The 26,812-nt window shown below is 45.3% G+C and overlaps 2 protein-coding genes across 12 annotated transcripts; both read right to left on the bottom strand.

Moving 5' to 3' along the window:
* Positions 1-128: 128 nt before the first annotated feature.
* On the bottom strand, positions 129-20,766 carry pikfyve (phosphoinositide kinase, FYVE finger containing). Of its 11 annotated transcripts, none has more exons than XM_035522825.1 (44): positions 20,617-20,766; positions 18,979-19,169; positions 18,155-18,193; positions 17,783-17,941; positions 17,022-17,033; positions 16,374-16,483; positions 15,952-16,123; positions 14,996-15,203; positions 14,474-14,500; positions 14,142-14,231; positions 13,236-13,371; positions 12,875-13,032; positions 12,555-12,666; positions 12,179-12,326; positions 11,909-12,076; positions 11,304-11,366; positions 11,089-11,218; positions 10,707-10,887; positions 10,506-10,580; positions 10,309-10,416; positions 10,036-10,176; positions 9,299-9,425; positions 7,848-9,073; positions 7,623-7,729; positions 7,435-7,506; positions 7,124-7,295; positions 6,855-7,033; positions 6,471-6,584; positions 6,271-6,379; positions 5,957-6,111; positions 5,677-5,773; positions 5,446-5,506; positions 5,211-5,351; positions 4,958-5,078; positions 4,761-4,856; positions 4,579-4,662; positions 4,382-4,476; positions 4,187-4,246; positions 3,745-3,921; positions 3,199-3,302; positions 2,868-2,996; positions 2,267-2,528; positions 2,093-2,167; positions 129-1,514 (listed from the first exon to the last, which is right to left on the bottom strand). In XM_035522825.1, exons 2-44 carry the CDS (start codon positions 19,157-19,159, stop codon positions 1,399-1,401), a joined length of 6,297 nt encoding a protein of 2,098 aa, XP_035378718.1. In that variant the 5' UTR covers positions 19,160-19,169; positions 20,617-20,766; the 3' UTR covers positions 129-1,398. The 11 variants fall into 11 exon arrangements, with proteins under 11 accessions (XP_035378718.1, XP_035378713.1, XP_035378719.1 ...); XM_035522820.1 differs by having other exon boundaries at positions 11,858-12,076; XM_035522826.1 differs by lacking the exon at positions 17,022-17,033.
* Positions 20,767-24,106: 3,340 nt separating this feature from the next.
* On the bottom strand, positions 24,107-26,327 carry si:dkey-83m22.7 (uncharacterized protein CFAP97D2). Its single transcript, XM_035522718.1, has 4 exons — positions 26,232-26,327; positions 26,009-26,089; positions 24,560-24,678; positions 24,107-24,299 (listed from the first exon to the last, which is right to left on the bottom strand). The coding sequence occupies exons 1-4, from the start codon at positions 26,325-26,327 to the stop codon at positions 24,107-24,109; spliced, it is 489 nt and encodes a 162-aa protein (XP_035378611.1).
* Between the last annotated feature and the right edge of the window lie 485 nt (positions 26,328-26,812).

The raw sequence follows: 26,812 nt of genomic DNA on the forward strand, positions 1-26,812 counted from the left end.
GCCACAACTGAGATTGGATGACAAAAAAAAAAACAAAACCCAAAACGATAAATCCAAAAGAAAGCTACTCTTCACGTCCTGATCCTGCATTCGGTCCACAACTCAGTCTTGTCCAGTGCCTTGTTGTCTTTTTAAACTTTGGTTTTTGTGTTTTTAAAATGAGTGTGGTAATGTCTCTGGGAGCTGTAAGTGATGAAAATGTGAAAAGGTGTTTTAAGGAAGTATGGGTGCTCGATTCTTTAGTGTGCTGTTCTCCAGTGTGTTGGGGTGTGTGTGTGTGTGCATGCTGTGTTTATACACGCAATATACATGACATTAGCGCCGTACGTAGCACATACTGTATTCAGACTCATTAACCACAGCAGCATCAATACAGAAATTGCACTCATATTACATGAAACATTTTTCATGAATTGGATAACTACCTGGTTTAAAGACACAGTATTATTGGTATTCAGGCAGATTAAGCTTTGCCAATTATGACAATCTTACTAGGTGCCACATCTTTCTCATACAGTATGAAATGCTGAAGGCTGGTTGTCATCTAAACATCCTTTTATATAAATTGTAAAATTATAATATAAAATGTTTTAACAATGTGTTGTGAATTTTTTCATTTAACACTATCTGCAATTTGGATGTTAGGCTTTCAAAATCTCTTTACTTTGGAAACAATATTGCATTGATTTGAACTTTTAATTAACATCGCATTCAATTCAACTAATCAGTAATTAGTGGCAAAAACGATAATGACCGAGTGTAGTAGGATCAACATGCAGTAGTGCAGAAGGAAACCTGTTGCTTTAGGTGGTGTTCAGTGAAGAATTTGGCTTTGTTTCGACAGTCTGTGAAATATACCTGAAGTAAATGTATCAAATACATTTACTAATTCCACTTCACTGGTACCAGTGTTGATCTGGCAAGAATTGCAATATAAAACAAGGTACTTGGAGAAAAAGTACATGAAAACAGAAACCTGACCCAAACAGTGTTAATAATCTTTTAATTACATACATCTGTACATTTTATGAGAAACATTTACATCGTCTGTAGCGCTGATTATTAATATATAAATACGTAAACACTTTGAGGGACCTAGCTTGTTCATTTGTTTCAGTGCGATACTCCTAAAGGGTCTTTTTACAACCCTGTGACTTGGTAATTCAAGTAAGATGAAATTTGGCAGGATGTCACCTGCCGCTTGTGTGTGCACATACAGATTAAAATCCGTATGTTGTGAGTAGCGGAATGTTCGCTGGTATTCCTTCAGCTCCTCAGGAGGCCGATGTGCTGAACTCCACCCACCTAAGCAGGACGCGTTTTTAGAAACATCCCAAAGCCAGTGGTGAGTCCCTGGACCCTCTGTAATAGCAGCAAGGCTGGTCCCAGCTCTGCCAATCAGCAGTTAACTCCCAGGCCTGTCCAGTGGTCGGGGACCATGAGGAAGTATTTGTCCATAGCCTCACAGAAGCGGGCGCGGTACAACTCCGGCGACACCACCGTGGGCATTTTACCTAGGGGAGGCGAGACAGCATGCGTTACAGTGCGACTCATCATGCCACCTCACCCCGCATGCCTTTACACCTGGGAGTGCTCACGCTTCCTTTACTGCATGTCCAGTCCAGTCCCTACCAACGCAGGTTAAGTGGAAAACGCGACGTGTTTGTTTTCTGGCTACACTAGCCTTTTCGGTTCGTTTGCCAGAAGTTTCACATCCACAATACAGCACAAAAACAATGCATAAGGTGAGCATGTACGAGGTCTGACCTATGATTCCTATGTCATAATACTTTAATACATAGTACCTTAATACATAATGCTTTTACACGCCACAGTCAACTGCTTTGAGTGAGGGCAATGGGCAAAATCCGTTATTTGCCTGTTATTGTGGACGAGGCCTTAAACAGTTAGTCATAATATGCCAGAACACAACTACACCAGATGTAAACACATGCAAATGTGCAAAATCGATGACTTATTTACTTATTAACTACCATGAAAAACCTGCAGTGAAAAAAAAAATCAAAGCCACTCCACACGACAACGATCCGTTCACAGAAATTTCACACTGCGGGACCGGGCTTGAACGCACCTTGCCCTCCGAGAATCCCCGTGGACTTCACCACCATCTCTAGCTTCTTGTCCCACGTGAACGTCCGGATGTAATCTGGAAAGAGAAGGTTACACGTACGTGTCACTGGTCACACAGAAGGAACACCCCCCCCACAAAAGTTGCGCCTGCTGCCGGCGCCGCCCGGCCGCTCACCTATGATCCCCACGACAAGTTGCCCGGTGGTGTCGTCGCGGCCCACCAACAGCGAGTAGTCGATGATGAGGTGACTGGAGAGGAAGTAGGCGTCGCTGTGGATGGCAGCGCGCAGGATGGCCTTGCAGTGGGAGCGGATGTACAGCGGGTTGTCCCGCACCAGCTTCAGCAGGTTCTCGTCCAGCAGTACCACCTCGCAGCTCTCCTTGCTCTGCTCCGTCTTCACGTTGCGGTTCCGTAGCGAGCCCTTCAAGTCAAACACCTGGGACGGGACAGGTGCAGAGCAGGGGAAGAACCAGCCTGGGTCTCCGAGTGCCGGGACAAAGAGCTACTCTGTCGGCACAGGACCACAATGGTGCGGCCGGAGGCTCCAAGCCTGGCTCCGCGAGGAACGATAAGCGAAGAGCTTGAAAGCGCGGGCAAGAGAACGCCGCCGAATCGCGGCGCCGGCACGTGAGACGCGTGGCTAGGCAAAAACGACTAATTCCGTAGCATCCCTTCGCGCGGACAGGAAATGCCGGCCGACCCCTGGCGCCCACAGAACGCCCCAGCCCGGGTTAAGTCTCCCCAGCAAGCCGACGCGCTCAGCCACCCGACCCACCTGCGCCATCTTCCGTCCGTAGAACAGGTTCTCCATCACAAGCAGGTCAAGCTTCTTCTCCGTGTTGTTCTGCGAGTTCTTGTAGCCGATGCGGTAGACTCCCAGAATCTTGGCAAGCGCCGTTGGCCGCTGGAGAACGCAGGAGGGAGTGGTGGAGAACACGCAACAACAACAAAGCAGCGATCCATCATGCAGCGAATACACTCCCATATCTGATCACGGCCACGTTTGTATGCGCACGTCACCAAGACGAGTGTCTTTGTCTAGTTTAGCCAGGGCGAGTTCTAATGAGGTAAGCCCAGGCAGCAGACCGCTGGACAAACCCAGTTACCTTCTGCTGAACTGCACCGTTGATGTAGATGAAGTAGTGGGGGGCAAAGTCCAGGAAAGACTGCACTTCCAACCTGGGCATCTGCTTCAGGATGAAGCGATCATCTGAAGGGACATGCAGAGAGGGGCTGGGTCAGCACTCAGTTAGACTACAAGAACCGTTCTGGGGAGAAGTGAGAGCAGAGGGATCCTGAAGGACAAAAACCCATCAGACTTGAGTGGGAAAACTCAAGAGTGAGCCTTGCTTTCACGCCTGTGTGTGTGTGTGTGTGTGTGTGAGTAAGTGTGTGTGTGAGTGTGTGTGCGCGTGTGTGTGTATGCGTGTGTGAGTGTGTGTGCGCGTGAGTGTGTACGTGTGCGAGTGTGTGCGCGTGTGTGTATGCGCGCGCGAGTGTGTGCACGTGCGTGTGTGAGTAAGTGTGTGTGTGAGAGTAATTGTGTGTGTGCGTGTGTGTGAGTAAGTGTGTGTGTGTGTGTGAGTAAGTGTGTGTGTGTGTGTGAGTAAGTGTGTGTGTGTGTGTGTGTGTGTGTGTGTGTGAGGGGTCACCTTCAGTGGCATAGAAGACGGCCCCGGACTTGCCGCCTCGCGCCTGCCAGTTGACGCAGTGTGAGAGCGAGCGGACAAAGTCTTCCTCCGTGCTCTCCATCACTTCGGCCCGCATCTTGTGGAACTCCTCTGCATAGTAGATGCGGCAGTAGAACCTTGCACTGGTGTCTGAGAACTCTGCGCCGGAAACGTGAAGCAAATGTGAGCAGGAGGGGCAAAAACATCCACTGGGTTATAACACAAACTCAGTGACTAACCACAATAAATGCTAATTAAAAAAAACAAAACTGGTCAAGAAGACAGATGATCAAGTCACGATAACTAATACATGCGTCTTGAGAAACATTAACATTTTACCTGCCCAAGATTAAAATATTAAATGGGAATTTAGATACGTGGTGCCTGCTAGCCTTCATTGGACTTCAGGATGTTTAATACTCACGCAGCTCAATGTGAGGGTTTCCCAACTGCTTCATCTGTTTGTCACCACTTTCAGGGTCCTCTGTAGAGAGGGAGGGGGAGAGAGAGAGAGAGAGAGAACCTGTGACTAAATGCTTCATAGCTGCTCAAAACCACAACCAGTCTCCTGGTGAGATCGGCACGCTGCTCCCTCAGTGAGCCGGAGCAGGTGACTCACTGAGGGCGTCGGCGTCCACGCTGCTGCGGCCCGGCTGGGAGCTGCTGCCCTCATTGACCTTGGCTGGACTGCTCTTCGCCCTGGTCTCTCCGGAGCTGCACACAGGGAACAGGACGCATTTGGTCACGTGCACACAGCCCCAACCGTACGTATCCATGCAAATAAACAACAAACTTCATTTGCACTTGCATGCGGACCTGAGGGTCTGGGAGCCGTCGTCCCCAGGGGGCTTAAGTGTGGTCTTCGAAAGCTCTTCCAGTGCGGTTTTGTATTCCTTGCAGCTGCAAGGCAAACGACAACGTCTGAGCGGCACTACAGGAGTAGGGAGGCGGGGCATGAGAAGGGTTAGGAGGACGTGGAGGGTGGCCAGGCGGGGTACCTGAGAGCGAAGGCAATGATGGAGCTGGGCTCTCTCTCGCACACCGCAATGGGCACTCGCTCGTGCTCATACATCAGATAGTGCTTGTCTGGGTCGCTAATTCCAGAATGAGGGGACCAAGATATACAACACCACGCTTCAACAAGGGGTTTGGTATACAGGTGTGTAACAGATCAGGAAGGTGATTGCATACTTACAACGGGAAAGGAATGGGGTTATAACTGTTTCCTGGCAGCAGGTTGGCCAGGATGGTTTTCATGGTGGTCTTCTCCTTCACTTGACTGTCACCAGAGCCAAGCAAGTGTCCATCAAACACATCTGAGGTAGGAAGAGGGCATAGAGATATGGTGCTTCACACCATTTTAATCCACAAATGAACAGTGTGTGTGTGTGTGTGTGTGTGTGTGTGTGTGTGTGTGTGTGTGTGTGTGTGTGTGTGAGCGTGTTCACCCTCAGGGATGCTGATGGAGTCCTGGTCAGCGAAGGAAGGTCCAGACGTTAACGGCTCTGAGCACTGCTCTGCGGGCGACGGGAGCTGCAGCAGGGATGACGAGCCGGAGCCTGAGGGCAGGGTGCTGAGGTGACGGTCCTCTGCCATCGGGGAAAGGGGGCCGTCAGTCAACTGAACACGTTGATCACAGAGGAGTGGCAAGTTTCTGTGTCCATTAATGGTCAATCGACTCACCTTTCTCCCCATTCTGTACCACAGGGGAGGGGTTACGAGGGGAGGACTCCAGAACACTAGTCTGTCAGTCAAATGAACACAGCAGTTTCATAAATTAATTCCTACACAGATTTACTACATACACTTTCAACAGAAAAACCCTCCAGGCTCAGCTAAATGATATGCCATGAAGCAGCATGCCATTGTGCATATTATACACATGACTGTAGGTGACCTGTTAAAACTACATACCTTGCTGTCATCAGCGGTGGTCTGTCTGTGTCTGCCGGGACTGGGTGGAACAGACAAGCGCTTCCTGCCCTTCTCCAGCTGGAAAAGATCTTGCAGTCTGACACACACACACACACACACACACACACACACACACACACACACACACACACACACACACACACACACACACACACACACACACACACACACACACACACACACACACACGCGCGCGATCAGACTCTCTGCGGGGTGTTTACTCAGAAGTCAGCCCGTGTAATGTTCAGTGTGCACTCACTTGCCGTTCCAAGACTGCAGGGCCTCACACAGATTCTGTTTCTTTATGATCAGTGACTCCAGCACGGCCTGCAGCTGCTGCGGCGAGTCGGCGCCCGAAGCTTGCAGACGAGCCTGCAGCTTGTCCAGCCAGCTGCGCAGCTCCACCTCCTCCATCTGCTCAAACACAGAGTGGGAGGGGTCAGGGGCGCCAACGTCTGAGGTGCCCACGATCTGCAGGCCTGAATCGCCGAAGCGTTATCAGGCAAACCTGCTCACTGCCCATGCAAAAGGAAGTCAAGACACTGCCACGCGGACACGCTCGTGAAACCTTACGTCCTTCTGGGCAAACAGGTCCTCCATTTTCTCCTCTCGGGTTTTGCTGAAGGTTTCCGTTTTCAGGGAGGTGAGCCGGTCGTCTATTGCGGCGTACACCTGCGTCACCCTGAGTGTGAGAGAGAAAGAGAGGGTCAGATCCACGCACCAGGAGAGTGGTGGAACGGGCGATGCAGAGGGGTCAAAAGGAGGAGTCTTACCTCTGAGAGAAGTCTTTGAGGTCCTGCTGCAGGCTGCTCTTGCTGGGGCCCTGGTTCCTGATGGAGATCTTAGGCGGAGGCAGACAGATCTCCAACAGTCTCACCGGGATGTAGCTGCAGAGTGGAAGGAGCAAGTCGTTTAGCGCGTGTGACTAACCGCGAGAACGGTGACAGACCGCGAGAGAACCGTGTGAAGGGGCAGACGGATCGAAGGAATGATTCACGGAGCTGGCACCAGCCCACGACTTCAGCTTTGCTTAGTGGGGACAGTACATTGTGGAACTGAGCAGAACGAAGGATAAAGAACGGAGATAAAACATGACGGCTGCATTAAGACCATGAAAACACGGACTTGTGAACGAGCGGAGCCTTAAGGGTGCTCACCTGAAGGAGGCCACCATCTGGTTGTAGGAGAAGTACTGGTGGTAGTCTTTGTGCATGGAGTGGCCGCAGGGCTCGGCGTTGGCGCGGCGCGTGTACTGGTGGCCGTAGAAACGCAGCTCCAGATACTTGGCAAAGGACATGGACCAGGAGTCGTTGGACAAGGGGACCACTGGAGTTACCTGTCATCACAGAGGGAAGGGGCTTGTACGAGTCTAACTGGGCCTGAGAACCGCTGGGGCATACACCGTCTGTTCTCTTGGCCGAGATACCTGCTTGCAGAGTCGGCACCAGGAGTAGTTGAGGATGGTGTGCTGGTATCCAGGCACGGGGGAATCCAGCTCTTTCAGAACAATCTGGACGCAGCCGCTGCCGTGGACGAAACGCCGGATGTGGTGCACCATGGGAGTCTCGCAGTACATGCTGGGACACTGATAAGAGGGCCTGTATCCAGGAAAGAAAGACAGAAAGAAAGACAGAGATAAAGAAAGAAATAAAGACACACACAGTTGTATTCCATAAAAATGAATACTAAAAGAGTGAAATTGGTCTTTTTTTTTTACATTTTTTTTTTTTTTTTTACCTGAAGCAGTATCTTTCCAGAAATATACCAAGTGTCAGGTCATTCTTTCCATAAAATTCCATCGTCACAATCCTATTTGTATGTAGCAGATGCAACGGTAGAATAATAATTACAGTCATAAACCAGCATAATACCACATTCTGATATGACACACAGAGAAGTAAGGAAGGTGACTAAATGGGGCTTACCAGGGACTGACACAGGGGTTTGGGGCATTCTGAGACTGGGATGAGGAACTGCTGAACAGCACACACAGTCGCTGATGATTTACTGGATTCAGGCAGTCTATCTGCCCCTTAATACAAAAGATACTTCTGCATGAACTCTTACAAGCATTTCATTTTCAGAGACAACCCCCCCCAAACCAAAACAGAAGCTGACGGAAAGCATACTCCCAGAGGGGCCCTGTTCACCTTGGTGGCCCAGGTCACGTCGCCTTGCCCTGGCCCCTTCTCCTCCTCACTGTCAGCCTTTGCCGGCACCCTGGCAGCCTGGTTAGCCTGTGCGGAGTTTGCGAAGGGGTCAGCGTCCCGCTGCCGGAGGCGCCCGCCCCTGGCGCGGTAGTCGGCGAGCATGCGGGCCAGCTCCTGGCTGCTGCCCAGCTGCTGGGCCAGACGGGCCGTAGTGAGCCGGTGGGAGGGCAGCTGCAGGACGGGGCGCGGCTGCGGCGGAGCCCCGTTGCTCAGGGAGGCGCCGGCGCCGGCGGACGGCTCCTTCAGCAGGAGGCGCTTGCGGCGCCCGTCGAGCTCCTTGAAGTCCTTGTCGAGGAGTGGCGAGAGGTAGACGTGCTCGGGGAAGTAGTCGCGGCTTGGGCAGCGCAAGCCGGCCGGCGTCAGGAGGTAGGGCTCCCGGAAGGTGATGATGGGTGAGATGCACAGGATGATGTCCTTCAGCTCTTGCTTGAAGCAGGCCGAGATGGACTTGAGGCGGTCGTCTGCAGATGCCACCTGCTCGGTCACGAAGAGGCCCGTGTCGTCCTGTAGTGGGTCTCTGAAGAGCGGAGCGGGGGGAGGCGGCATCTCGAAGCCCGTCCCCTCATCTACTCCGAACTCCTCCGCCTCGGCCTTCATCTCCTCTTCCTCCATCCCCTCCAAGTCTGAGATCAGGTACGGAGGGGACACGGGCAGCCGGCTCGAGGCACAGGACAGTGGCGTGGAGAACTTTACTTCTTCCGCCTCTCCCCCCAGTGTGGACGAGGACGAGTTCAGGCAGCTCAGTCTGGGGCTTTCCCCTTCCTTCAGGGAGGATTCGGAAGGCTGACTGCTGGGGCCTCTTATGAGCTCCTGGAGCCCTGGCTCGAAGTCGTCTCCCGATGGGAGCTCAATGGGCTCCTCGCTGGCTCCTGTCCCGCTCCCCTGGCTCTCCCGCTCAGCCTCCTTCTCTTCCTCCCCAGCAGTGCTCTCCAGCAGGCAGGGGAAGGAGGCACTCTTGGACAGGCTTGGGGGCATGGCAAACTCATCCATCAGGAAGGAGATCTCCAGCTGGGAGTGGTAGGCCACACACACCATCATGGTGATGATCTCCTTCACCCGGGCCAGCTCATACTCGGAGGCGCCACGAAGCTTGATGGTGCAGCCCAGCTGAGGAGGGCAGCCCTCAAAGAACATCAGCGTCTTCATCTCATCTGTTAGAACATTGGCTACATTGGTACGAAACAAGTAGTGTTGGATAAATAAAAGTTCCATTTCCAAAACAAGAAACATACAAATCAAACAGTGCTATATCATTTTATTTTAGTGAGAAAATAACACTTTGGGTATACAATATATTCTAATGCGTTGATAGGTGATTATTAATACGTGAAATTTTTGTTTTGCTTAAATTAATAAGTAAAGTGTAATCAACTACATATGAACGCACTTACTGTTGGGCAGCTGGAAGGAATGAAGGTAGAACTTGTGGCAGGTACCCAAACGTGGTTTAGTCAAAAGCTGATCCATAGATATGACTAGATCCCCTTGAGTCATTCGGCTTACTCGGTCCAACACTTGCTATAAAGACAGATAGGAATATTAAATAAAGCCGACAAACCACTATGTTTCATGTCTGAATTCTCCAGTGAGCGCTGATCAGGATTTGTGAGGAACCAAACCCTTGCGAATCATGAAGTTGAGAGTTTCGTATGAGTTACGAAACCAGTTAGGCATGATAATGACAAAGGGTCAAATTTATTTAAGAACGCAGAGTATTTAAGAATGCAGAGTTAACTTCAGGAGGACCATAGGTTGATGCTATAATGGCAAATCTAATGGCCTTCCTGTTCCTCATCATGATTGATGGAATTTATTACGTCATTAGACATATCAAAATGGGAAACAGCACTGATGTTGGGATTGTGAGAGTTCCTACTGATCATATCAGAAAAATATGTATCTCTTGCTGTTTTTACTGATTGCTGATATTTAGTTAATCTCTCATGATTTTTATAATAAATCTGGAGCTTGTCCTTCCCCCATTTCCACTCTGCTTTCTTACATTCCTGCCTAAGAGACCGAAGCAGAAAACCAAGAGATCAAAAAAGCACATCCCACACAGACCAAACCAATGATCTCAACAGGTGGGCTTTGGGGTTGAAATAGCAGGTGTAGAAGTGCCACTAACAGGTTTGACGTTGATGACCAGGGTTATGCCGTGCTCCAGCAGCATGTCCTGGGCGATGCGCGACACTGTCTTCTCCACTAGGACCAGGTTGGGACGCACGTCCGCTATCCGCTGCACGTAGTTCTTCAGAAATTCTCGCTCCTATGAAGAGCGGCACCAACAACCAGCAGTTTTAAACTCCAGTAAGGCCAATAAATTTATAACGTCAATAAAGTTTTATGTTGTTTCTAGTCAAAGAAAGATCAACCAAGCTTCGGTCAGAGAGTGGTTTACCTGTAGCACAATTGGGTCAATGCAGGTGAATTTTGTCTCTTCTCTGTAAAGGTACTCAATAGAACACTTCAGCAGTAGGATCTTGGGGTTCTTGATATAGGAGTTCATCTACAAAATGAAAGAACCGAGAATCAGTAAAAGTACAACAGTGTTATGTACGTGAGAGAATATATATGAGAGAAAGGAAAAAACGCCACCTTCTTGTGAGCAATGTTCTTCGTGCAGACGAAACCATTCACCACAACGGAGTCGAACTTCTTTCCTCCGGGTATCTAAAAAAACCAAAACAAAAACAAACAAACCCCACAATTGACCGATAAAGCTCATGGGGATGAGTTTTACGGCCTTGCTCTTTGCTCGTGCAGATCGAGACCCCCCCGCCCCGCCCCGTCGCACACCTTCTTGATGTGTACCAGCTGGCGGATGTCCATGTCGTCGTCACAGCCGCGCACATCTGGACGCACCGCCTGCACCACCTGCCGCACCACGGGCACGATGATGTCACGCCAGGAGAGAGAGAGCGACTCGCTGTAGAGCAGCTGTTGCAGCAGCGCCATCATGTGGCTGTGGTTGGCCGACCTGGGCGGGGGCAGAGCGGGGTTAAAGGAAGCCTGGGCATACATCTGGAAAAGGACAGGGTGCGAAACGGCTACAGCACCAGTCTTCCCAGTAGGCTCCAAAAAGCAGAGACGACGTCATATCAAGTAATTCAGTTCATGTTCAGTTGTTGCCCTAAGAACATGATCTGTGACTAGTCTCCAAAGAGTCCAAAAGACTCACAGAAGTCTCTCCATGGCCTTCTTCTCCCCATTCTCCTCCCTCAGCTGGTCCAAGGAGCTGTGGTGCCATCCAAGGGGGGTGAAGAGCATCTCCTTGGCCTTCTCCTCTACACGCCGATTGAACAGAGACTCTGCAAAAAAACCCAGAGACAGCCTTTAGGCTGGCACGGCGATTTTAACCCCCACGGCAGAATGCAGGTTCTGACAAATGTGTACCTTTGATGAAGGCATCGCTGATGGATATATGCTGAACTCCGTCTTCAGAGACCAGGACTTCAGCTGCAGGACAAAGGCAGAGAGTGAGACAGGGACAGTGTGATATCCCCAAGTGCTTCCAGAAATGTTCCCTTAGATTAAATGAATGATCTGATGTCGGTGTGAATTGGTTAGTATTGTGACAGATTGTGCATGGTCATGGTTCTCGGATACTGTCTGAGGAACCGTACTTCAGTGTGGTTTTTAAAAGGAGGAATAACAGGGGAGTGGCTGCATGCATCATGGCTCTGTGTGACATACACTATCCTTCATATTAGTCTTAATTTTAGACTGTAAGAGTGGAAATCACGTGTTTGAAGTTGTGCAAAGGACTGTGGGATGAATGTTATTTTTATATAGGGGAATTTTTTTGTTGTTGTTATTGTTAAATAGGAGGAATGACCGCAAGGCGAGTCATGCCTCTGGCCAGGCAGGCCAGCGAGTTAGTGCCGTTTTCCATGCAGTAAGACAGGAGGCAAGCGAAGATGACCACTGGCCCCTCGGCCTCTTCTCACATGGTGCGTGGAAGTCGGGGTCGTGGGCAAAAGGGTCAGGGTGCACCGTACTTCTCTGCTCGGCCGGGTGCGGGGGCACGTGGGGGTACTTGGCCTGCTTCTTGATGTGGAAGTTGACGTTGTCCTGCTCCACGTTCAGGTTGATGGAGGCAGCTGAGTCGCTGTCCACCGCCGACTGGAAGCTGCTGACCGATGTCCGCTTGCTGGGGCTGGCCGAGTCTGGACAACGGGGAAACAGCGGGTCGGGGAGTCAGACCTGCACTGCAGAAGCACAATAAAGCAGATCCACCAGCGAGGGCTGGGGTCTTACAGGGCTCTTACTGAGGGTTATGTAATCGTTGTCATCAGCTAGCTGCTCCGTGTCGCTGTCGTCAAACTTGATGTCTTTGAACCATGATGGTTCGGAGTGACCCTCTACGGAGTTTATGCTGTCAGTGTCTGGGGACGGAGTCTCTGAGAACTCTGTGCTCTACAGACAAGAAAGGCAATCCTCAGTAAAACAAAATCTGAGCAATCACAGTATGAAGGTTCAGCGCATCTAAATTGTTACAAATTCCAAACATTTTTAATTTACAATTGTAAAAAAGTGTGCTGAACTACACATCATTCTCATTCACATCGATATCTGAATCTACATAAAATGTAACCTTATGAAGTAATACGACATGATTATTTAATTTTGCATTTTAAAGCTGACCTGCAGAGGGCGATACAGAGCATACTCGTCACGGAAAATCTGATCATGGTGAGTGAGACAGTCAAGCCAGCGCCCATCAACCAAAGCTTGTCCAATGGCTATAGCCTGAGCCCTATTGGAAAAGGTGATCATAAGATATTCAAGATATTCAGGTGCCTTTAATAATCACCAAGGTCCAATAGTCAAGCTGCCACACTTTGAACCCAAGTTGCATCAGAAGTAACCAAGCACTTAGATCTGAGGTCAAAGTTGAGGATGGCAAAGTTTAAGTTTCATTTGAATACTAGGTGCTTGACAGTGCTTGGAATTTCTGTTCTTACCTATTAGAAATAGTGCCATTTCTTAAGAGCCAGTTAACTAGCTCTTTACCCACAATGCAGTTGGGATAAGTGCGCAGCCAGTAACGGTGGTCCTGGAACTCCATCCCTGTGTTACTGTGGCAGATTTTTTTCCACAGGTCTTTTAACTGTGATGAATCCTATGTTAAATAAAAATATACCAATCAACAAATGTAGGACAGTCAAAACCCTTCATCTGACACCTACCAACCCTGTAAAACTGTGATGACAGTTTGCAAACAATGTGTGACGCTGTCCTGAAGCTGATATCAAGTTACATCCCAGATTCAGTAGGGCAACTTTTGAAAGTTTGTATGAAATGTTGAGGAAGGAGGGTGTGTACCAGAAGGATCTTGCGTTCTTCTTCACTGTGGTCAGGTTTGGATGTGGTTCGGCTGGCCTGGGGGCTCACAGAGCTATCGTAGGTGGGAACCATGGAGCCGGAACGGTCCAGAGACAAATTGGTCACACTAGCTGACCTAGAGTGCAAAGAGTTTCCAGACAAACAAAACTTTTCAATCAAAGGCCCTTAATCAGCTATGCAACCAAAGTACTTTTCAAGTTCTAAGACGTGAAACCAGTTTATGTTCAAAAGAGTAAGATGTTTAAATCCTAACACTCATCACATTCATTCTAAAGTTCAGAGGGCATAGATCACTTCTTTTCCCTTGTTTTGATTTTAATTTTCACTGTTGCCATAGAAACAACTGGCAATACAAACAGATACGTCTTATTGCAATGCTCATTAGCTTCAAAATGCCTTGCCACTGTAAATGATATGACCATGAGAAAAGTATTTAAGTTCAATGAAGCAAACCTTTTCTACAATGTACAGCAAATTACCTCTCTTATAACAACAGATTCTGATAATTTACGAAAACTAAACCCTTTTGAGCTAGATAATCTAGTGGCTGTGTTAATACATTTACATGGAGCACATACAGTACCACATCTGTGACTCAAGTGACCATATTATTTCACTATTGACGAGCATATGTTTGATGCTTTCGTCTCTCCTGTAGGAGATTAGTGGAGGCTCGTTAAAAATGGATGCGGACTCTGCAGCAGCCTGGGGGATTTGGAAATGTTTAAGGATAATTGTTAGCTAGATTGTAGATTGTTCATTGGTCAGTGGACATGTTCTCTGAACAAGTAAAAGGCATCATCTATAACTTCCTTAGGAAAACCACAGTTATGAAAATATTCACACATTTTACACATTCACACAAAAATATACATTTTCACACACCTCTTTCTTGCTGGGGACTTGCCCAAGTCTTCTTGCACGGCTGACAATCTAGAACTGAGGCCACTATTTTGAGACTCCTGATGGATCAAACTGCACCAGTCACACACACACACACACACACACACACACACACACACACACACACACCACAAACACACACACACACACACATCGTGAAGTGTTTCACTTCCCACTGCCTGGATATGCTAACAGAGACTCGGTTAGTATGGGACACAAGCACCATGCATGAGAAAGTCATATCCATTAGATCTAGAGCTGAAACCTCTTGTTAAAGCAATAAAAGGTACAAAATTAAGAACACGGACACTCACTTCTTCCTCATCCCAATGGCAGTTTTTCTATGCATGAAGAGAAAGGAGAAAAGATGTGCTTTGAGAAAAGACTGGAAGTACATGAGCTGAAGAAAGTGACTGCTTGGGCAAGTTCCAGGGGGAGCAGCTGTTATAAAGGAAATGTTGCCTGGTTTCTCTCTTACACACCTCACACACACAAACCAAGAAACCAAACCAAACCAATGCATGCACAGACTTTAACCTCCTACAGTGTTGTGGGGTTAGGAGGACCAAACTGAACAGCAATCAAGCACTTCTGCTTTTCAGATGACTTAGAAAAGTGAGAGCCAAGATGAAACTTTAAGGTAAAACACACAAGGTACACAGTAGCAGAGCAAACATAAAACAGTGTGGTGGAAGGAGTGAGGTGGCAAACAGCACATAATGAGAATCAGTATGGGCTTAAGATAACCTGCACGCAATTTGGCCCAAGTGACGAATTTAGGAAAAGGGGTCGTTTTTCTTTCCCCTCTTTCTCCCCGGCAGTGCCCTGTCGTTTACCTTTGCCAGGCGAGGTCTTCTTCCAGGAAGATGTTTCGGCTGGCCTTGCGGCCGCCGCCGGGCGTGCGCGGCTCGGTGGGCTCCAGCACGCACACGGAGCAAGGAGAGTCGGACAGGGCGCTCAAGTCCTCCCCAAGGCAGCCTGTGTCAGCCGAATGCGCGTAGCTCAGCGCGATCTTACGGCAGTAGGTGCAGGCTCGCAGGTCTCCTGCCAGTGTGCACGACATGCACGCAGACAGACGCGCACGCATACACACAAACACACACACACGCGCAAAAAAGAGGAAGAGGACTTAAAAAGATGACAACGGCTAGGTTTCCATCTAATATGTGCACCTTCTCACCGCCTAGTGGCGTTACCCTGTAAAAGCACCAGTGATGCATTAGTAAGTTGCACGGCCACCGTTCATTCAAAGGTGACAATAACTGACAATTACATAACAAATAGCTCTGTGTAATATGAACAGAAATTCAATGCACAGTAATTCACAGTAATTTTAACTATTAACTAAACAACATTATAGATTAACAAACATTTTGGTTAAATTCCATATTAGTAATTTAAAGGCTATCAAAAGTTCACTCAGTATTTAAACCAGAGCACAAAGACATGTATAATTATGTAAACACAGGTTACAACTTCTGCAGAACCATTCTACCTGTGCAAAGTCTCCCAAAAGACATGCTTTCAAACCACACAAGAAGTGCAAACGTACGCACGCGCCACGCCGGGACTGTCCTTACATCCTAATCAGAACCAACAGCTGTGTCTGCCCTCACACCCTTCTGCCGTCTACTTTAGAGTACCTCTCAAAACACAGCGTCCAGCACCGAGACGCACTCTCCCTCAGCCGGACGGCACAAACGTCCTTCTCAGAGCACACCTCCGACGAACCAAAGGGCAACGGAGGCGCCCGGCACGCCCATGCGGAGCCCCCTTGCCCGTCAACACTCACCCGTGTAGCCCATGAACTTGCCAGGGATCTCCTGATTGCAGCAGCGACTGCAGAAGATCTGGCCGCACAGGCGGCAGTGGTGCCGACGGCGGAAGGTGGTGAACTTCTCGTTGCAGTCGTAGCACTCCTTGCACTGGCTGTCCGGCATCCAGTACTGCTTCAGGTCGCTGTCCTAGTGTGGCAGCAACGGGCAGGGGGGGGGGGTTTACAAGACAGTACGCCATCGTGTCTGTCCAACGCGTGCTACTCAAAACCAGTCCCAATGCCATATGTAACTCATTCAGGAGGGTTACATCAACAAGGCCTCGACCAGACTTAAGTCTACGGAATCTGTACGTGTAGACAAGCACTGGACTGAGCTACGGAACAGGCCAAAACTGTAATACGAAACAGCCTCAACTGAGAAGACTACTTGTTCACACCTGACTCTTTCCCTCCATGATCTCTTTAAGTCTCTTCAGAGCAGTACGAAGCTGGACTGCTGTTCGGGGGTCATGGCTACCAAGAGGAGTTTCTGACTTTCGACGTCCATCTAGAAGCACATGCACACAAAATCTGAGCCTGGTGCACAATATAGTGTAAGGATCAAACATGCAATTCTGAATATGCACACGGCCACTCATGCTCATTCTGTACATAATGAGCATATAATTTGTCATTCATCTCCTTCATAAATTGGGCACACAGCTTATGTCAATTGTCATAAGCACTGGAATTGTTGTGAATACATAAATTGATTTAATGAGTTTTGTTAATAGAACAAATAAATACAATAACAAAAGTGCATGTGTGATTATTTTACAGCTCTTCTAAAATATGTACAATGGCTCAATGTTTATGGGCAAATAAAATTTCAGTCATGTACAGGGGACTGCCTTTCAATGAACCGTGACATGCTCAGACTTTCACATCACACTCACACACTCTCAGACACCGGTATTAATAACACACACCAGTTAAATTCAAGCATGAAACAATTTTTGCTTCAGAAGACAAACATTTCACACTTAAACAAACAAACAAAATACCCCCCAAACAAATAAAAAACCAAAACGAGAGAGGACCCTCACCTTCCCATTCCACTGTGAAAAGAAAAGAATACAAACAAAGCTTTATATTGTATTTATATTATATGCATTCACATAACATTTTTTGCTTTGGGCAGATGCTCTTATCCAGAGCAATGTACATACCCTTGGTGTTACAAGCACCATGTGCTACCCAGACACCAAAAAAGCTTGCCCCAGAGAACGGAGAACTACAACACTGCAATAATCCTCCCTGTCTGACACAAACACAGTAGTAGCTCAGTGGTTAAGGTACTTGACTTGTAATCAGAAGGTTGCTGGTTCAAGCCCCACCAATTCTAAATTGCCACTGAGCAAGGCCCTTCACCCTCAATTGCAGAAGTTGTATTAGGTCATAATTGTAAGTCATTTTATATAAAAGTGTCAGCTAAATGCCATAAATGTAATAAAAGATCCTGTAGTATTTAAAGAAAAGCCATATGTTTTAACCTTTTTTTATGTGCATTTCTTAATGATCCATTTTAGGAAATAATATTTTGAAGAAGCCCATGCTGAACTGGAGTTACCATTCCTATTTAGTCCTTTAAATGTGTAAAAATGCCAGATAAATAAGCTACACAAAAGTATTTTTCTTTTGAGTTTCAATCAATTAAGGCAATGAAAAAATAAACAAACATGGCTTATTAAAATAGCAGTTTTTAAAGATATATAAGAAAAGTGATGAAATGTGGGAGATTCATTTGAGCCAGCTGTGTTAAAGACAACGATGGACAACACAGAGAAGCCAACGTGTGCAGTTGTACCTGAGGCGGTGGAAGGTCTTCTGACCAGGTCTGAATGTTTCCGATGCGCTGCCGAGCCGTGGGCCGAGAGAGTGGGACTGGGCCAGTTCCGGCGCTCCCTCTGCGGCGACGGAGAAGCTGACTCGGTTTTCTCAGTCGCAGAGGGAGGCCGTCCCTCCTCTGGAGGCAGACGGAGAGACCAGGCAGCAAGAGTGAGTGTCGGTAACAGCTACGGCAGCGGGTGCGTAAGGCTGGGACAGCGAGCTACCAGACTGTCTCCACCGCTGCCGTTTTTTTTTGTTTGGTTGTCCCCGAATCGTGAGTTGTTTGTTTTTGTTTTTTTAATTCTTCCTTTCTATACTGTGTATTTTTGTGCAACAAGGCCACACTTACCAAGTTTTTTTGCTGGTGCAATGTTTGCACCTGACTTTTCTAAAAAAAGAATAAAGGGCAAAGATTAGATGTTTAATCACTATTGTAATTACATTTACTCTTGGTTATGCAGACAGACATTTCTGTTGTTTTGTTCAAAGACTCGTGTGACAATCTAATGAAAAATATAAAGGTAACTGCTACTTCTAGCGAAATAAATTATTTAAAGAATTAGTTAAACTATATAATTGCTTTAATTCTTAAAACCTTAATTCTCAATAACAATTATACATTTGCTCAACCTGTCTTCCAGAACAACATAACTGAGCAGATGCCTTTGCCAGGTATTCAAATTCATCAGTATCGTTTTGTCTGGGTAGGCCCCTTTTCACCTCTGTGCCTAAGTGCTATTTGCTAATGGGAAGGAACAGCCTGGGAGAGGCTAAAACCACATAACATTGTGTGAAAAATAAGCCTACTGGTTTCTTGGCAATGCAGCTTCTAAATCACATGAAGTCACAAGACTCTTGGCTGTTTTCCAGTTAATACCCAGTTATTAAGTTATTACAGACATCCCCAAATCTGTATGCTAAGGGTAAAAAGGAACCAAGCAACCATACAGCCAAACAAAAACAACCGTCAAACTGGGAAGTACACAACAAAAAACATGAAAGACCAGAAATTGAAACGTGTGCGCGCACACACACACACACACACACACACACACACACACACACTCCCTCTCTCTGTCTGTATGCATTTGCATATAAAGGACATTCTAATACACTCAAAACCAGTATCCCTGGTAAGCGCCACGTAAGGTGTGCAAAGGCATTATCAGTCACCTCTGTTGAAGCGGAACAGGCTGACTAGTGAGCTGTAAGCTGAACGCAGCGGCGGCTCATCTTGATCAGGGGTCAGGGGCTTGAAGTGGGTCAGGTGGGAGGGACTGGTAGGTGACAGGGGGGGCTCAGAACTCCAATCCAGCATGGATGAGGAGGAAGTGGGCTTGTTGTCGGCAGCCATGTCACTGCTCCTGGGAAGCACACACATTTTTAAGGGGAATAGGGGCACCACACCGACCATGTTAAGATTTTGAGGCTTGTGCAATGGACATAAATTTAAGAGGAACGAAAAGACGTTTTCCTTTACGGTGTGGCTCATGGCGTAATGTAAACTTGTTCACGTTCTGGTAGCATGTTTATAAATGATGCATGAGTTCAGTGAACGGATCCCTCTATCTGAGGTCTGGCACAAGCAAAACAATGTACAGTGATTAATCTACATTAATTTATAATCTGATTGAAAGATCATTTTAACCGTGAAAAATACAAAAAAATCCAATCCAATCATATGCGTGAGCTACAAAGCTCAGAGGCTATGTAAAGGATGAACATATGATAAGAAAGCATGAATTCAGCGTGACATTGCTTAAAGCAATTTGTGTAACAAAACTGAAAATAAGAAGAACAAGTTAAAAAAATGTATCGCTATTACTGTTTTTCTGGTTAGCAAAATCTGTCACAAATACTGTTTCATTTAACAAAGATAACTAAAAGGAAACAAGCGGAGGCTGAAAGCTTGAGTATTAAACGTAGGAGATTGTAAAAGGAGACAAACCAGCCCTCTTAAACACTGAATAGTTCACAGTGACTTTCCTGTCACGAAACACGAACCCATGTTGTCAAGATCATACCTTACTGCTTTGTAAACGTCACTGAATCCGGTCGTAATGAACAGGTCATTGCAACTCATATATATCATTAAAACACATTAAATCCAGATACACTTATTCTAAATGAACAGCTAAGCTAGCTAGGAAAGTAACGTTACAGGGCTGTCGGCAGCACACACCAACTGTTGTTTCCATGTCATGTGATGTGATAAAAGGCACCAGACACCAAAAGAGCTCATAATGAGTGCGATTTATGGACCGGGCCTCCGTTTATTGCGGGGCTGCCATTAAAACCGTTTAATGCAACATCAGCCTGGTTACAGCCTCGTTAGTGTGAGGTAACTCACCGTTAGCTTAGCTAAGCCAGCGTGAGCTGGTAAAGCTGAACTCGCACGATGAAACCGATTGCGAGACGCCGAAAAAGAAAATACTAAGCTTTAAAACCCGACAACCGCGTTATGTTGGTATATAACGGCCGCGCTAGCTAGCGTTAGCCTAGCGCTTTCGCTAATGCTGTGAAACCCAGACGCTAGCTAGCTGCTCAGCACAAACAAGACGTAGCTACGACGCTCAAGGAGTGTATATTACCTTTATATACATTATACATTTTGAACTCTGTTAGATAGCTCTAGCGAACTACAACAAAATGACGTCGCCTCCTAAAAGTTGCTGCTAAGCAGTTCACTGATAGTTCAGCAAAACGCTGCCCAGTCTCGCGCAGCTAGCCTGGCTAAGATAGCTGCCCCCGGGAGATTAGTTCAGATCTGTTGAATCATTAGCTAAAGATACAGACATAAATGACGCATACCTGTGCGATTGTCTTCTACAGCATAACTATACCACCCACACCAAGATAATAACACATGTCACTAGTCCGGCATGGATTTTTAATCAACTTCATACGGTCGGTGTAGTTACATAGTCCTCTTGCTAGCTAAAAAAGAGTGCGGCAACGAGTCTGAAGTAGCGGAACACAGAATCGTCGATCACGGGCTTCACTCATTGCGCACAGAGTACATGTGGCTTAAACGAATGAATGAATAAATAATACATAATAAATAACCATCTACTGATGTAAGTCCATTAGCTTGTATATTTTAGGTAGATGTGTATGACCAACTAACAACTACTTCTGCATTCTCCTTTAGGTATATGTAAACGGCAAGGTGTGTAACTGGACGCGGAATAAATAAAAGCAAATAACATGGATAAATAACATGGATAAAACTGACATTTGGTAAATTATCAAATTATAATGTACTAACCGTACATGTTAAAATTGTAATTGTACATTTAGCTATAGGCCTTTATATAGGGTGCATGCCATCAACATAACGTATGTTAACACTTCAACAGCAAAGGAAGGTAATAGTCCCACAAAACTCCAGGCAGAATTATACAGACTATAATTACAAAGATTACAGTTTTTCTCTCTTTTTACATTCAGTTTAATACATCATAACAGTGATATTTTGAGTTTATTTCAGAATGTTAACATGCAGTTCTTGCATCAGTGAAAAAATAATTCATTCTGTTATGAATAGTGATATCACTGGTTCTATGCAAATTGTGCCAAGGCATCTGGAAATGAATACTGTACAAAACACTTTACAACCATTCCAATCTCACAGAATTTATGAACTCATCTCTTTTTAGAAACAGCCAGCTTGCATACTTGTCTTGTGTGCTTTGCTTATGCTGAACAGAGATCTTCCAGACCACAACATGTTTATGCTCCTTTTGGTGCCCCACCAGCGGGCTAGGACTCCTCCAATCCAGGAGGACACATGAACATCTTAGGGTGAACTGTTCCTGAGTCTGGCTGCCAAACAGGCCACCAGAGGCCATGCTCACCAGAGAACCAGCGTCTTCAAGGCCCCGGTGACCACTGAAACTCCTCTCATCCAGGAGCAAGAACACCACAATAAAAGAACAGCACAGTAAAAGAACACCACAATAAATGAACACCACAATAGCCCCTCTTCCAGAAGACCTGAGTGGCAATGACCGCACGAGGAAGCACGTTGTGTTTGGGGGCCTCTGGTTGAGTCTCTGGTCTCCACTATAGGAGAGATTCGTTTTGTGATTGCAATATCGCTTTCTGTGTTTTTTGCTTTTTTTCTTTTGTTTTTGGTCTTTCATAAAATGCTGTTCCTTGTTTCCTCGTGTGTGTCTCGCACTAAAAAAAAAAAATCAGCATTGTTTTATCCTTTCAAGGAAAACGGCTCTTTCGTCTTAACAGGTTTTTTTGATCTTAGCATTTAAAAAAACAGTGAAGCTCCTAGTTAACTTGGAGAGCAATCAGCTTACTCAAAAAATGTCCTTGCTGTAAATTCAAAACCAAAAGGACAGTGTATCCATGTAACAGAAGACACCAAGTCTGCTGATGCCACACAACTTTTTCAGACACACCACACACACGAGGCTATTTCACTTTGAAACTGCAATACATTTAATGCGTGAGTGAGTGTACAAATGGGTAATATAACAATGTACTTTTCCTACATCATTCATATTAACACCTATATTTTCTTACATTATTCTTAAAATGTGCTGTGTTATAAGTCAGTGTGAGTTGGCTTATCGAGCCCATGGTAAAAGATTAGTCCAATAACACACACACACAAAAGTATTATTGGGTCCCAACTGTCGGACAGCCATAGAATCTAATTGAAAGATTTTAACGCTGAAGTTATACTGACTTCTGGTGTTTATCTGATGAGTTTGCCATATGCCATATGCAGCAAAGTGCCCCGTAGCATTTACATTTAGAATACATTGTATATGTAAAAATATGTGGTTAAAAGTTTGTGTGGTGTTATAAATTTAGATTCTATACTATGTGTGTTTTTTCATATTTAATATGATACAAGACAAGTAACTTTCATTTAATCTCACACAAGTACTTGTAGTGCAGGATAAATCTTAACTTTTTAAATAAAATGCTGTCAAACTCAGACTTCATAGGAATAAAGTGAGGACAATAAGCTAATGCAGAGTGGGTCTCTCTCTCTCTCTCTCTCTCTCTCTCTCTCTCTCTCTCTCTCTCTCTCTCTCTCTCTCTTCCCACAGGTGACTGCTACCACTGCCTGCTGGGCAGGGATTGTCAGTGTGGGTGACTGTTCCGGTTCTGGCATGGCTGTGGCACTGGTTTGGTCATTCTCATTGTGGTCTTTAAGTACTGAGTTTGGATGATGTTTATTTACTTATTCATTTCTAAATAGAAAGAGTAGGTTTAGCTTGACAAGATTGGCCTGATAACTGCAGGAAACAGGAGGAACTGTATTACCTTTGCTTACACAGGTTATAAAAGATGGATTACTGTTTTCTTACTACTGAGGTAGTCAAAAATCAAAGCTTCATCTAGGGAAATCAAAATTCTGCTTCATGTTGAATGTTGTAGTAGGAGAAAACAGTGCATGGCTATTCCAGAATCATCTGATATAAAGAAACTGCTATAGACAGTTGCAAATGATTTATTAGTTTGTATTTTCATTTTAGCAACTTTATAATTTAACACCAGCACATCAGTGCATAATTCAGGTTATGTGAATGGAATAAAAAAGTAATGACAATCATATCAATTAAAGGCAAAATGACTCCTTCATGACTGAGCTAATAAGATCCTGTACATGAACTAATGCTTTCAAGACAATCAAACGGACTAGCCAACCCTCCAGATGCAAACGTCGATCAGGTTCTTCCCTCACTTGTTGATCATTTGAATATTGAACTTCTTTAGTTACAAAAAACTGAAAGTAAAGTATGTCCAGTGACATCTAAAATTTGACAGTAAACCTGATTTTCCAAGTAAGGTTCTGTACTGGAATTTGGACTGCTTTAATTCCTCTAGTGTGCAGCCTGTACATTTTAGTCTCTCATACTGATACAGAATAGATTATTTGACTGTAAATTGACAAATTATGGCTATTAATGAATGCCATCATGGAGTTTTGAAGGTTCATCTCCTGATTCAGACTGGCCCTCATATTCTGCCTGTTTGTTCTCTTAGTTTTTAGGGACATCACTTTTTCCCTGCATATTCAATATTCTGCTGTTGTCCTCTTGTATTATCTTGTATTGTCTTCTGCTGTAATCCTCTCTTGGGACAATCCATATGCCTTTGGGGCAAAACACCTGAAACTGCCTTTGGGGTAAAAAGGCAAAAAACAGATCCTGGCATTTTGAATGCAAAAGATTTTCCATCAAAGCTCTAATGGCAGCATGACAAAGTGTTGCAGGCTAATAGGTTCTCCTCTGACTACAGTTTTCATGGACATCTAGGTGCACAAAGGCACTTACTGCCTCGCCTGAGCATCACATAAGCGTGGGAAGCGTCCAATGCTCTCCATCAGCTTAAGGGTTGTTAGCCACTCCTTGTGCCACAGTTGTACACTGTAGTGAGGCACGCACTCTGACAACCGCTGCAAGAGGAACCGGTTCCCCTTGATGTTGTGGAGCAGTTCTTGCTGCCTTTTGTCTGTGCTAAGACTGATTTTAATGAGAAAAGATACCTTTGTTAATTGGTGTTAATTAAAAAAAAGTATTTAAGGCCTGAGCAAATAAGTTGCAACCTAGTAAGTGCACGTACCTGAGCTGTGTGGCACAGCTGAACCCATCACTCACTGGCTGAACCTTATATCATCCAGATCCTGATTGCTTGGTTGGATTTCTAACCTTCAGCCAGTGACTGATGTTGCATAAATCTCTGATCGCGGAGATTCACGATAACAAACCCAGCTGTATCTTACCTTTTACTCACATAATCGTTTCTACTGTCAATTCGTCCAGTGGTCCGCATTATATGGGATATTTTATCCAATAGCATATGATTTTCCCTTTGAATTTTTGAAAGACGTTCCTCTTCCAGCTAGCAAAGTGAGACATTAAATGTCATCATGGTTAATTGAAATGGTTGCAATGTTGGAATTTATAGAAATGTCTTGAGGCATGTTGTAGACAGCCAACATTATGAAGATTTAAAGGAAGTATTTCTATACTTATTACTGGAGGTCTACCACCCTGCTAACCCTGAGCCTCCAGATTTTACTTATCAAACGTTTTCCAGCTCTGAATATTAGAGGTAGGTGTGATAGAATTTTTAATGAAAATCTGTAAGCCATATTTCTACTCTATACACTACATAAGGGTCTCCACATACTTCAGATATTAACATTGAAGGAAAAATGATCACACACAACTAGATCACATGCAACATATGTAACAGATTCTTGCTCTTTGAATTATTGCTTATTGAATAGTTTATTCAATGGGTTCAATGGGTAGTCATTATGCATAAATGCAATTAGAGGTATGCCAGTATTTTCTGATGAACACTATATAAAAGTAATATTGACAGGCTGTCTGAAATAGTGTACCCAGGGTGTATGCTATTCTGTCAAGATAGGTGTGAAGTGTTAATAATTTATCACCTTGAAGTAGAAAATATAGATTTTTAAATTTAAATATCATGTGAATAAAAAGGACCCATTCTTTCTTTCTTCATTGTTAAATTTTTAGTAGTGCTAAATATACGGATGTTATGGGTCATACTCTAAGGCTGAGACATTTCCAGTAACCTCACCATTTTCCCCATGACTATATTTTTTTATTAGACTAAAATATAACTGCCAAGGACTTCGATTATACAGGTTATCGGTTAACTAATGGCTTCTTTCTGCAGTAATTTTGATGTCACACACACACACACACACACACACACACACACACACACACACACACACACACACACACACACACACACACACCTCAGTACTACACTACATCTAGATGCTTGGCTGTGGGCAAACAGATTTCCACTAAGGACAGCTGGCTCTTGTTAAAATTTTCCTGTGGCTGGTAAGATTTAGATGCAGATTCTGATGTTAACAATTTCAAACCGAGTTCCGGAAATATATCACTGAAACCAATTTGTGTCCTTTCTCTTAACAACCTAACCGGCAATATTTTCACTGAAATTTATCATTATTGTAAGCAAAACTGTATTTTCAGTTTCAGTAGCAATTATCTGCATAGGCCTAATTGTTACTTTAATTAATAATTAATTACTTCATTCATTAATCCATCAATTTAGTAGTTAATTTACTAATTTGCCTGATTTTGAAATCAGTTTTGTCACTTTACACTATGAGAAGTTAAACCATTTATTTACGCAAAAATAGGTCAGATTTACATCTTACCTTTTTTGTCTTCCTTTTGACAAGAAGGTGACCATAGGTCTCGGGTGGGCTTGAGTTAATAGTTGCCTTGGCAGATTTCACCTTGAAATGTGACACAGCGCTTTGTTTGAGTTGTGACTCATTTTCTTCCTTGGTAACATTTACACTGACTCACTCTCGGGTTTTATTGCACTGTAAAAGAGAAACAGGTGTCTCTCTCTGCATGTATGGCTGAACGTCATACCTTTTCCCTGTGCATGTTGTAGCAGCTTCTGTCCCATTTGTACTGCAGGTGTTTGCTGGCACAGGGCAGAAGTGGCTGGTAAATGAGTTGTGGCATGGTGTTGTGTGAAGACTCCAACGGTGCTGAGCTTTCATGCGAATGGAGATACGAGTGTAAGCTTCCCTAGATCCTGTCATGCGGGCGTTGCCATGACAGCCGTAACGAAGTGAGCAGCAGGTTTTAAAACCTTCACCTCCCAACTGTACTACTTTTTTGGCATTGATTTGCAGACTGCAAATAAGTATTTAAACTTGACTTGTCCTTAGGTTTATTCAGATTAAAAGCCTCTTGTTAAACTTTTTTTTAAAGAACACTTTGATCTTTGAGAAATATTTTGGAGAAACTTTGAGAAAGTCCACTGAGAATGCCCCCTCACCCATATAAAGCTTGTCCTACTTAATGTTCCTGTCCAGTATGAATATTCAGTGTCCTGCAAGTGCAGTGGTGCGGAGCCTCTTAAACGCAGAAGTAGGTGATGATGAAGTGGCATGTGTGATCCGTCCAGTACATGGCCTTATGTGTCAGGATAGAGGGGACGACCG

The sequence above is a fragment of the Electrophorus electricus genome, chromosome 25, assembly GCF_013358815.1.
Source record: "Electrophorus electricus isolate fEleEle1 chromosome 25, fEleEle1.pri, whole genome shotgun sequence".
NCBI lineage: Eukaryota > Metazoa > Chordata > Actinopteri > Gymnotiformes > Gymnotidae > Electrophorus > Electrophorus electricus.